We start from the raw sequence: 12,897 nt of genomic DNA on the forward strand, positions 1-12,897 counted from the left end.
GATAGGTATTTTTAAACGATTGAGTTTTCATTCAGACACAGTGTCAGTCAGAAAACTAGTTGTACTTCCAACAATCCAAGCACAGACCCCCTCAAAGTGAAACAATTTTCCTTACAACCAAGTAATAACTGATTCTACTCATCTTGCCTATCCTCCATAAAACAGCAACAACAGATTCAACCTCGTTGAAGTCCACACAGAAAAAATCAGGATTAGTAGCTCAAATTCTACCTTAACAGTAAATGCACCGGAGTAGAAAAAGCTTAAAAAATGTACATCTACTTTCCCACTGATCTCTATTTCGAAATGTCCATAGGAACGATAGTAAAACTACGGCTAGGTTCATTTTCATTATAAACTCATGAGCAGACCGAACCCTTTTGCTCGGGTCTGATGATAGTACAGGACAAGTACTTCAGCTCCCACCAACACAAGGTCTGATACACTCCTGTCTTTCTACAAACTAGTACCAAAAAAATGGTAAAATACCACACTTTTGAATCTAGCTCCCCTTGTCTTGGGCTCACCTCTGGTTATGTACTGGCATGACAACTGAGTCCATGTTTCTACTCCAGCGCAGCATATTTGCTCACCAATTCATAGCACTTAGTACTATTCTCCTTGAAGTCAACCTTGAAGCTTCTGCCAGCAAAGACTCTCGCAGGAGTAAGACCTGCACCGATGAATATGCTGGCGAGAACACCCAATTTCTTTGCAAACTTTTACTGGTAAGCACGGAAAGTTGCACTCTCCCTTAAAGCCATCAGCCGGTTAACTGGTCTGCATATATGATAAACTAAGAATGCAAGGCTTCCTGAATCCTCTACACAGACTTGCAACAGTTGATAAATAATTTTTAAAAGCCCATCAATCTACAAAATACTTAGTCATTACAAACTTTGACGCTTCACCACTATCTATTTTCTTAGAAACCGAAAAAAACACCTCTCTTTCCTCTCTGCTTGAAACCAGAAAGTTACATTTCTTATCACACAGCCTGTCTTAAGGACAGGTCCAGCCTCTTCATTGGACTCGTCTGTTTTCCAGCTCTTTAAGCATACTACCATGGCTATCGACGTGCTGACAGCCGGCCAAAATCTTTATTCATTCAAACCTGGACATAGTCTGGAAGTCTGAGGACTTTTCAAAATGAAAGCAAGCACATTTGCCAGAACGTTATGTTGCATGAAAAATACAAGGACTTGCAAATTGATTTCACATGGTATTAATTTGGGCCACCTGGGCAGCAATAGGAAAGGAATTAATACTCTTCTTTTTTCACTTAAAAAAAAAAAAATCCAGCAGGAAAATCTGTAACATCCCGTATTCTCCTGCAGACCATAATTTTTTTCACTTTAACTTCAGAACTGTAAAAGATCAGAAGCACCAAAAGATGCCATTGCAGCACTGAGAATAAATAAAGCATTCGATTCACCTCCACATTTTACATTTTTCCCTTGTACCTTCAAGCTTATGTAAAACTGCATTCCCTACGCTACTGGTCTACTTCTCTCAAATCACAATATTGGATTGCGGATCTATTATTTCATGGCAGCCAGAGGTCACTTTAAGACAAACCACAACACATTTCCTCCAGCTGAACCTTGTCCAGCAAATTAGAGAAAGGACAAGAAACCAAGAAAGTTTTTCAATGCACTAGAAAACTAAATAGTATGAAACATGAGTGAAACATACCATAGAAGTATTCTGTAAAAAGTACAAACACCTAAGTATTTTCATAATAAAGCCATTAGGAACTACCCTTTAAAACTCAAAAGCTGGGCTCCGCCAAGATTTTACATCAGTGTGGAAATTGGTTTAAATGAAACTCCCAAGAGAGTAAAAAAAAAAAAAAAAAAAATCTCCAAGTTGAGTTGCTGAAAATCACCTGCCTGCTCTTTTACAACACACCTCAAGTCTTCGTGCAGAAGCATACAAGGCAAATACACCCTCCGATTTTTTTTAATTAGTGTACTTTCCTTCTTTTCTTTTTTTTTTTAAGTTTATTTGATTTCATGGTTCTAACAGGCTTGTGAGGGACATGTTGAAAAACTCTTATCAGAATACGCAGAATTCTAAGGGACTGCTAAAATATCCGTGTAGTTCACACTTAAAAAAATGCATTTCCTTTTGTTACAGATGCAACTATTTGAATCAACCCAATTACATTTTCTTGCCAAACGCATTCAGCATGGCTAATGATTAATGAATATAGTGCTTTTCTTTTTATTCACATAGGCTTCTCTCCAAGAAGAAAAGGAAGCCTAGTAATTGAAAATTACTGTGCGTCAAACACTATGCTGCTATTGGTGCCCAATACCTATTGCTCCTGCAAAGTGGAAAAAAAAAAAAAAGGAAACAGTCTCTAGCTGAAGTAGGATTCAATCTTCTTTTTCCAAGTATCTATTTTTTTCAAAAAAAAAAAGAAAGAGCAACTTTACATACAAAATCCACGAATATATTCTAAAGGCTACAGATTTAGTATTTTAGTGGGGGCGTTAAATTCAAGTGTCACCAGTGATACTCTACTATGAAAGAATATCGCATTTAAGTAAGATGGTTACTCGGTTTACATTTTTTAAAAAAAAATAAAGCCCAACAACTATGACTTCAAAAATGCTGCAATGCAAAGTTCTACTGCAGAGCTAATTTTATTAGGAAACAGGGCAGCCTGAAAACATACCTCTAAACTTTTGATTTCTCATCAAAAACTTCGTTTGACTCTCCTCAGCCTGACACTGCCCCTCATTAAGGACTGGGATCGGCCAGCAGAGAAAACTTCAGGTTTTAAAAAAATAAATAAAATCACTACGTAGCTCTGATTTTTCCTTTTATTCCAAAGCCTTTTAAAAATGAGCAGCTATCTCTTAAGATGCCATTTTAGCCCCATCAGCTACCTACAGGATGCTGCCACGTTCTTGTCCCCTTTGCTATTTTACCGTACGTATTTTCTACGGGGGTTTGTGGAAAGATCAGCCAGCTCGTCTCCGCTTTTATGCAACTCCGACCGCGTTAATCATAACCTCTCCCTCCGAAAAGCCGTGCTGGCAGATAAGCTATCTCTTATCCTCTAACTTGTACGCGACGGTGTAAAGTGCAGCGCCTCGGCCGGGTTAACGCTCCGCTCCCAGCCGCGGGCGCTGCCGGCCCTCACGGGGGATGGCTGAGCCGCCCCATCCCTCCGAGAGCTCCCCAAAACCTGTCCCTGCTGCCGGGACCGCCCGGCCGGCTCCCCCCGCCGGGCTCCCCGCACCGGCGGCGCCGCCCCCGGCCCGGGGCTCCCCGCGGGCCGCCCCGCATGAGCAGGACGCCGGGCGGTGGCACCGGCGGCCGGAGAGGGGAGGCCACGGAGCACCGCCGCTCCCGGGCCGGCCTCCCCCACCACCACCCCTTCCCCTTCCCCGGGGCGCGGCGGCTCCCGGGGCTGCGCCTACCTTTCATTGCGGCGAGCACAAAACACATCATTTGTCAGGGGCGAAGCGGCGGGGAGCGGAGCGCGGCGGGCAGGGAGGCGGGGAGGGGAGGCGGGACGGGACGGGCCCTCGGCGTGAACCACCACCACCGCCGCCGCCGCCTCAGCAGCAGCCGCCGCCGCCTGCCAGCGGAGAGCCGCGCCGCGCCGCCATCCCCCGGCCCATATGAGGCTCCATGTGACCCGCTGACATCAGGCCAGCCCCGGCCCCCCGCCTTGTTTACACCGCCGGCTCCCTCCCCTCCCCTCCCGCCGCCGAGGGGCGGCGCGGCCGCCCGGTCACGGGGCGCGCCCGGCCCGGCAGCGCCGCCCCCGCCCCCGGGGCCTGTGGCTCCGCCGGAGCCCGCTGCCGGCGGGGAGGGGGCGGGAGGGGGACCGCGGCGGCCTCGGCAGGTGCGGCGCGGCCCGGCCCGGCCCGGCGTGGGGCTGCCGGCTGCTCGGGAGCCGGGCCGGGCCCGCAGCCACAACCCCAACCGGGCGGGCGGCAACTGTCGTCGCTGCTGGAACGGCAGCGGCAGCCGCTGCCCCGCTTTCCCTCTCCTCTGCTGAAGTTCACCTTTCTTTTTTTTTTTTTTTTCCTTTTTCCTCCCCCTGAAGGATTTGTTAAGTGTTGTTTTAAGTAAAAAATAACCGTATTGAAGCTACATCTTGGCATAACACGACTATACACTTAATAGTCGTTGACTTGATGATCAAGCAGAACAGCATTTACATTTTAAATCTGTCTGGTGATGGGTTCATATTCTCTTAGGATTTACTTGGAACATATGAAGCATTATATTATACCACTGCCAGAGTTATTCTCATACACTCTATAGCATCAGCTGTCACCCTACTGTCAGTTTGGGAGAGGAAGTTTTGCATCATTGATACACACAGCCACGCTAGAAGAGGGAGAGCACAAGACTGAACATAGAAAAAAATCCAACCTATGAAAAAAACAACAAAACAACCCACACTTGGGTGAAAATTGCATCAACAAAGCCAGCATTTTTGCCAATTCCTATCTTAGTCACTGGAAGAGAGTGTCACAAAATAGAAAACCGCAGAAAAGCATCGATGCATTACAAGCTATTTACTAGGGGACAGAATACAACATTTCGTAATAAATTAATCAGAGGTATAAGCATTTAATGAAAATAAGACAAGGGAAATAGATAAACAGAAGCCTAAGAAAGCATCTTAATATTTGAAACAAAGACCTATATTTAGAAAGAGCCTTTATGAGACGAGGACACTGAAACAATCTGTTATTAAATGGCCCCTAATGGCTAATTCTTACCTATTTCTTTAATGAGTTCTTAATACAGTATGATATTATTTAAACATGATTAGAAGCCATCCAGGTGTACTTACCATTTATCAGTCTAGTCATTCAAATCCCATTAATGCAAAATGTTGTTTTAAATCTTCCTTATTTAAAAAAAAAAAAAAAAAATCCAAGAGCTAACCTGGTGCAGTAGTGTAAATTTAGCAGCTCTCTTTGGCACAAAGTTTTTGATGTGGGTTTGTCATCCTTACTTAGATGAAGCCATTCCTACCAATAGCACTACATGCATAGCGAGATACTGCTCGGAAAAGTTACAGTAGCAGATCTGCTCCCAGATGGTGTCAGGACAGATGGGTTGGTGTTCATGGAGTTTTATCTACAGCACATGTTTTAAAGTTGCGATGCATGGAAACCTTACAGGCCGTGCTGGCCTGAATCAAATACCACTAACGGTGCTGCTCATAGCTCTTCAGAACCTGGAAAATGCTGCTCTTACATGTGGGCCAGCTCCTGCTGCTGTGGAATTTAGATGCAGTCAGAAAACCTGCAGCACGCACAAGAGAAAAGAGTGATGTCTTAATATATTGTAACGCAGAGTTAGGTCGTTGTAAACATTTCACTCTGACACAGCAAGTAATGTCAGACCTATGGCTTGAAAAATGTCACAGTCCATTAGCACTAGTTGTCTTGTCAGACATTTAACCTTAAGGTACGCAGCATTGCATTATTACTGATCTGTATTTGTTTCCAGTCCAACTGAAATGCAACTGGCAATCTGGAATGACATCTGATGTGCTAAACGGCTTCAATAATAAGCAGGCGACATAGATTTTGCATTCTTACAAACGCCTTATAACGGTCGCTCCATAAAATTATAGAAGATTGGTAACCAGACATTTGAAGTGAGCAGAGCATACTTAAAGTAGTCTATTATTTGTTACCAATATCCCATCTAAAGCCATCTGCTGACTGACTTTTGGATGTATAAACACATCCATTTGCACTTCGGTTTCCTGTCTTGGTTTGACGTCACTATGAAAACTCAATTCAAAATCCGCTTCCTCCCCATTTTACCCCCCAACCTATCGCAATACTGGAAGTCTCACTCGAGCTCAGACAGCGTATTGATGCCAACACAAAGACAATGTGCCAGTCTAATAATACTTAGCTCAGTATTACAGTTTACTCCACGTGCAACTGCTCTCACTGGTTTGTACAGCAGGGTTTCATTTGACTTCTATGAATGCTTCCTGTTTTCCAGAAGCTTGTACTCTATTGTGCTTCTTACTTAACCATTCGATAAATACCTGTAAAACACCGCAAGACTCCATGCTCTTCACAGGAGTGAGAAACTACACCGTTCAGTTTTGGGCCCCTCGCTACAAGAGGGACATTGAGGTGTTGGAGCGTGTCCAGAGAAGGGCTACAAAGCTGGTGAGGGGCCTGGAGGACAAACCTTATGAGGAACGACTGAGGGAGCTGGGGTTGTTTAGCCTGGAGAAGAGGAGGCTGAGGGGAGACCTTATCACCCTCTACAACTACCTGAAAGGAGGTTGTAGAGAGATGGGGGCTGACCTCTTCTCCCTGGTGACAAGTGATAGGACGAGGGGAAACGGGTTCAAGTTACGTCAGGGGAGGTTTAGATTAGATATTAGGAGACATTTTTTCACTGAAAGGGTTATTAAACATTGGAATAGGCTGCCCAGGGAGGTGGTGGATTCACCATCTCTGGAGGTGTTTAAAAAAAGAGTAGATGGGGCACTGAGGGACATGGTTTAGAAGTGGCTCTTGTCAGGGTAGGCTAAAGGTTGGACTCGATGATCTTAAAGGTCCCTTCCAACCTCAACAATTCTATGATTCTATGATTCTATTCTACCTCAGGTTACACTCAATTGTTTCCTCGATTTCTGCATCCAAAGACCTCCAGAACTATGTATTAATGGCTCAGACTAATTAGCAGCCTGCAAAGTAGAGCCTGAGCACAGCGTGCATTCATCCTTTGCACCACTTTTTCCTCAGAAAAGACATTAGTTTGTCCCAGGGAGCCGGCTGGGCCTGTGACTCAACATCCAAGCCACCATTCCTCCCTTTGCAGGCACCGTGCACATCTCCTGCTTATGTACTGGGGTGGTTCCAAAACCACGCTGCAGCCTCTCCAGCGGCTCCAGAATGTGGCCATTTGGGCAAAATGGAAATGTGCATTTGCCCGGCCCTGACCCACCAGCTGTACAGACCAGGGCCCGCTGCTGGCTGGAGGCTCGGTGGGCTCCTCCTTCTGGCAGATCCCACTGGAACAGCGGGCCCTGGAGGGCCCAGGAGCAGGGGAGATGCCTCCTGTCCTTCCACGAGAGATGAAAAGGGCAGTTGCGCTCCCGCCTTGCTCTGATGTGCCTGTCACGAGGCCCGCCACAACCCAAGGAAGCCGAGAGCACGGAGGGTCTGCTGCGGCATACACTTAAATTCTAACCACACTCACACATCCAGGAACTATAAATGGTAGATCGCTAGTTTTAAAGACGTAAACATATTGTGTAACCTTATCAGGTATTGTTCTGTGTTGTACTGATATAAAAGGTGTTCAACTTGTTGGCCTAACCACAAGCCTCCGCAACAATCGGAGGGAAACAACTGTTTCTAGCAACCTTTTCAACCTCCGCTGGGCAAAAAAAAAAAAAGTGTTAAATTGCAAAGAGAGAAAGGGAAAACACCTATGATGGTTATTAACAGTAGGAATTGGGGAACCGGTATTTAATTGAGTATTCTAAGCACAGGACAGAAAATATTGGAAAGCTCTCCACCTCTTTTTAAACCTACTGAGCAAAGTAATAAATTCAGCTTCCAAGATGAACCAATAACTACTCATAACTGCTTGTTCAAAGACATCCCCAAGCAGAAGTAGTTTAAATGCAACTAATTAAAGGAGGATGTTTATGTTGTCCTAACTTGGAACCGGAGCAGAGAGCATTTCTGCAGACTGTTGGGTCATGTTTTGCATTCTTGCCTAAGAGAAGCCGCACGGTTAGGCTTAATTCAGGATGAATTTTGAGACCTACTTATCACTAAAATTTAAGATTTGAATAATAAATATAGGATGTAACCACCACCTTCCTTCCCTATATAGCAGAGGGGAAAAAATGCTCTTAAAAGAAGAAAATGTGTCATGTAATAACCCCCTGCCCGAAGGAGGTATAACCACACAGGGCTGTTATGAAGCTGAAGTTGTCAAACCACTACAAGGTACGGCCTTTGCCCACTGCTCTGTCGCTGTCACACACACAACTGCATGCAAATCCTCTTGCAGGGAAATGACTGCGTGCTGCATTCTCCCATGGAGATGGAAACTCTACCTACTGGAAAAGAAACGTGATATAAAAACATTTCAATAAATCGTCCAGGGCCTCCATATTTTCAGTTTTAGCAGAGACAGCCTCTTCGCTTCATTAAAATGACCCAGACCTAAGTTTTCCACGTATGTTTCTGCTTAAAAAAAAAGGGCTTAGGCTGTCAGTATAAATTTACATAATCATGCATATTTTTAATTGTTTTTCTGAAGTTTCCATATCCTTTTAATGAAAAGAATTTCTTTAAAATGTTTAGGAAATTTTGTATTGATTCAAATAGATAGCAGTAACATTTAGAAAGGTTCAAGTAGTTTTCAGTACTTCAAACACCTATAGGAAATTCATTTCTTATCAACATTTAAACAGCTCCTCTGAGGAGTTAAACCCTGCCCAGAGAAGGTGACAGAAGCTACCCTGCTAAATGGGAAAACGCAGGTGATACTGAAAGCGAAGCCATTCTCCAACTGCAACCCAACCACATGTCCTAACGTCAGGTGAATGCTCAGCTCCCAGCCCGTATTAGGGCTGCAGCTCTGCATGCAACTAGAGTTTAACACACACAAGTTCCATGCGTCAGAAAGCTGCACTGTTGCCTTTTTGGCTTCTTACACAACAATAATCATACCTGAAACCACACGGGTGCAGCAGTCACAACAGCCTTGTTTACCAAATACATCCAAACCAAAGAGCAGGAAGACTGTAGCTCTAAACAATCCTTAAAATACAAATCACAATTGTGACCACCCTATTGGCAATCTCTTTTTAAGGGGTTTCTAATTGGTATACGTGTTCTTTAACACATTTTCCCCTCAAGATTTAGTGGTATTTTAATCTTAATTTATTTCTAGCCTTCCAAGTAGCACACTGTCGAAGATGAATCTAACGGAGGTTGTCCTCATTAAGTTGCCTCTTTTTCATCTATTTAAAACTGCTACTATGCTGACCCTGCAATCATACCATTTTGCTTCAGACAAAATACCTTCCTCAATTCTTGCTGAGGAGGTGTGCTTTTGTGCAGCGTGGGCCTGCAGCGATACGTCTTAATCAAGCCATTTTATAAACTATCCCACAACTTCCAATTAAGTACATTGCTATCCAGGACTGTTGAATGGGTTTCTGTGCTTTGCCAGACAGCTGCTACAGTTCTGCACCTGGTGAAATGAAGTACGAGTTGACAAAATGTTTTGGGGTTCATCTGGATGAAAGGTAAGTCCAAAGTCATTACCATCAGCTAGGTATGCTGTTGGCAGTAAAAGATTTTAAACATCTAGTCAGCTGGATTGTCACCTGGTTTCCTCTGACCTTGAAATCCCTTGAAAGGATATAATATTTGCTGCTTTTCAAAGAGTAAGGTAACAGCAGTACACTTTGAAATTAAAGTGATTAGAAAGATGAGGTTATGGTCAATTAATCACCTGCCACCAACTGCAAGTGAGTCCATGAAAAGATTACAAGGGTATCAAGAAATAGATCGAACTGCACTTAGTAGCATCCCTCTTTTCTCTACACCAAAGTGTATGAAGTGACTGGTATTGGACTACAGATCACGCTGCCACTTCTCAGCCCCTGTTGGATCCCGGAGAGATTCTAATCTATCAGTTTTGAAGCTGTCTTAGAGCACATTATCAAATCTTTCTACAATGTCCTAACATTGATGCTGCCAAAAAGCAGGAATTGTTTGAAAGTTGTTAGAGCTCTCTTTTTCATGCGTAATCTTACCTGTCTATTTTTGGCCAGCATTGCTTACCAAAAACTGCAGCTGTGTATTGTTCTGTATGTCCCTTTTGGTGGGGAAAAGTCAATGAATGGTGTAAAACCTACTGTTGAGATGACTGTCAGTTGCACAAAGAACTGCAAGATACTGGCTATCCTCAAAGAAGCAATTGTTAAGGCCCTTGTTTAAGGACCACCATCATATAATCATTTTTTGGCATAAACAGGCTCTCCAAAGAACTGCCTTTCCCTGTAAACCTACTCAAAGAGAATCATCTTGGTTGTAGTGAACCATCTTCAACGTGTTTTGGAATCTTCAGAAGTCCTTTTGCTCCTTTATCAGCTTGATGTTTGGGCTTCAGTAGGACAGAAACAGCCCTTGTGAAGTTGCTCTGTTCACAACTGAACATCCTGCTTGTGACAAACAAAAACAAACGCCCAGATGCAGAGATGCCGGCTGTCAGCTGTACAGGTGCTGGTGCCTTTTGGAGGCCTGCTGAGAGTAGACAGAACTGCCTAAGCGCTTTGCTCCCTTTCTTAAAAATAACTTAGTAGTATTGGAAAAGTTCTTACTTGAATAAAAAGCTGTTGGCCTGTACCCTTTTTAGTCAGTTTTATGGGAAACAACTGAGTTTCACCAAGTATTGGGTCCAGTTCCCAAGATTTAGTGCATACAGTCATTTGCGGAAGAAATGCAGTGCCCACAGGGATGCTTGATTTTCATGCATTCCCACAGGAAAGGAAAATGAGAACTAATAAGAATGCCCCAAGGCTCCTCGCTTCCCCCAGCAAATTTATGACCGACCAATGGCTTCAGGTCTTTAGCCAGTTATGTATCAGGAATAAGCAACAGTTTTTTTCCTGATGCACATTGATCAAATGGTGGCGTTCTGTTTCTTTAATCCTTGGGTTTCCCTTTCTGCCCTCTTGTGAATCATCAGGGATGGCCAAGGCAGGAGAAAGGGTAGTAGTGATGAGCAGTGGGTGAGATGAAGCGACACAGATTTCCATCTCAGAATCTTCCTCACAAATGTGTCTGGCCAGATGCAGCGTCAGGAAGGAACCTAGTGGTTTCCTGGCCTTTTCCTGAGGAATGGTTCCACGTATCCCAGTGGATCCTATGCCACTCCATGTGCCTAGGGCATTATTAGCACTTTAGTCTCTTTTATTTTCTCTCTGCTCACGGCACTTGCTCTAATCTGTCGACAAACAGAATGTTTAAACTATACCAGAGAATAATCAGAGAAATGTAATAGCCTGCAGTCTACAGACAGCCAAACAAAATTGTCCCTTCTGCCTATAAACTCTGGAAACTCCCTGTCCCTTGGTTCACGAGGGACAGGGAACTGCTGGAGAGGGTGCAGCAGAGAGCTACCAAGATGATTAGGGGACTGGAACACCTCTCTTGTGAAGAAAGGCTGAGGGATTTGGGTCTCTTCAGTCTGAAGAAAAGACGGCTGAGGGGGGGACCTTATCAACACTTATAAATACTTAAAGGGTGGGTGTCAGGAGGATGGGGCCGGGCTCTTTTCAGTGGTGCCCGGGGACAGGACAAGACGTAATGGGCACAAACTTGAACATAGGAAGTTCCACCTAAACATGAGGAGGAACTTCTTTACTTTGAGGGTGGCAGAGCACTGGAACAGGCTGCCCAGAGAGGCGGTGGAGTCTCCTTCTCTGGAGACATTCAAAACCTGCCTGGACACGTTCCTGTGCCACCTGCTCTAGGTGACCCTGCTCTGGCAGGGGGGTTGGACTAGATGATCTCCAGAGGTCCCTTCCGACCCTATGATTCTATGAAACTATGTCTAAGTCATAGTCACCAGAGAACAACTGAAGTGATCTCACATACGGAGCTAAGGGGCAAGGGATGAGGATGCTTCATGTATTGGATTTGCCCTGCACCCACTTCCAGATTGAGCAAAATTAACCTGACAACATTTAAATTGTCTCAGGTCATGCCCAGTGTCAAAACTCCTCCTTACGCTATACAAGACCAGCAAGCAAATTTTCCCTATTTTCAAGTATGTGATTAATATTAAGAATGTGAGCTTTAGTGGGACAAATAAGCTGTGCTGGGCAGTCAGAGAACGAATATGGAAATTATTTTTCCTTCATGGAAAATAGAAGCATCTGTCCAGTCAAGCAAACCAAGCAATGATTCTGCATTACGAAATACTCTTTTTATAACTATTGACATTTCAGTCAGTAGTGCCACATGTCAATAGTGGTTTTATTGCTCACATTTGAAGTACAGCTTTCAGGACAGGATTCATCTCAGTTGACATTGTCTGATCAGCAGCATATTTCCTGCTCCTGTGAGCATATACATTATTTATACAGCTTTGCACTGGTGAGTATTTGTGCTATTATGAGAAAAAAAATTAAGATCTCGCATGTTTTCTATGTCTCGATGCGAAATACAAGTGTAGAACCACAGATGCTTTCTAAGACAATTAAAGTTCCGTGTTAGGCTTCTCTCCAGAATCAGTCTTCAAGCCACAGCTTACACGGGCTTCTAAGCCCGTCTGGCTCCCTCTTTCCCAGCACAGTATTTCACAGACAGGTCTTAAATACTGTGCATATCGCATTTTCTCCACTTCCTCCTCAGATTAATACTGAGCTCCAGAACAGAAATATTGGCAAGTCTAACATACCTTCTGATCACACACTAGTAGATTGCTGTTAATTTCTCCCATTTCTCACTTCTTGGTATTCTGACAGTAGCCGGCAGACAGTTTTTTTACAGATCAAATGCTCTTGTTCTAATGAAACTAAGAGTCTCTCCAGCAGCCTTCACTCCAGATGTCCTCCCCCACGGCACCATCGCATTCTTAAAATTATCAAAGAAAATTCATTACTTCGGATGCTGTTAGTGAAAAATAAATGGCAGCCGATTATGGCTTTTAAGGCATGAACTTTAAGGATAACATAAACTTTAATGATCTGTTTTCAAAAGCCAATACAGCCTCAACAAAACACCGCATACCTACTTATAATAAATAAACGATGATAAATAAACGATGATACAGTTCCCGGGCATGAAATCCATACAGATAATTCCTTTGCATAATTCTGATTGTCAGACATGATTAAGTGAC

At 43.9% G+C, this 12,897-nt stretch overlaps 1 protein-coding gene across 4 annotated transcripts in view; it reads right to left on the reverse strand.

The window, feature by feature from the left end:
• The window catches only part of RORA (RAR related orphan receptor A), a 435,634-nt gene that overhangs the window by 66,729 nt on the left and 356,008 nt on the right, over nucleotides 1-12,897 (reverse strand). Inside the window, exon 1 of one of the 4 annotated variants that reach the window (XM_074600028.1) lies at nucleotides 3,435-3,736. The exons of 2 other annotated variants lie outside the window; for them this stretch is intronic. In XM_074600028.1, the coding sequence (XP_074456129.1) occupies nucleotides 3,435-3,465 (31 nt within the window). In that variant the 5' untranslated portion in view covers nucleotides 3,466-3,736. Of the gene's footprint in view, nucleotides 1-3,434; nucleotides 3,737-12,897 lie in introns of those variants that run through there. One more of the 4 variants, XM_074600029.1, reaches the window with a different exon arrangement.

The sequence above is a fragment of the Larus michahellis genome, chromosome 9, assembly GCF_964199755.1.
Source record: "Larus michahellis chromosome 9, bLarMic1.1, whole genome shotgun sequence".
Taxonomy (NCBI): Eukaryota; Metazoa; Chordata; class Aves; order Charadriiformes; family Laridae; genus Larus; species Larus michahellis.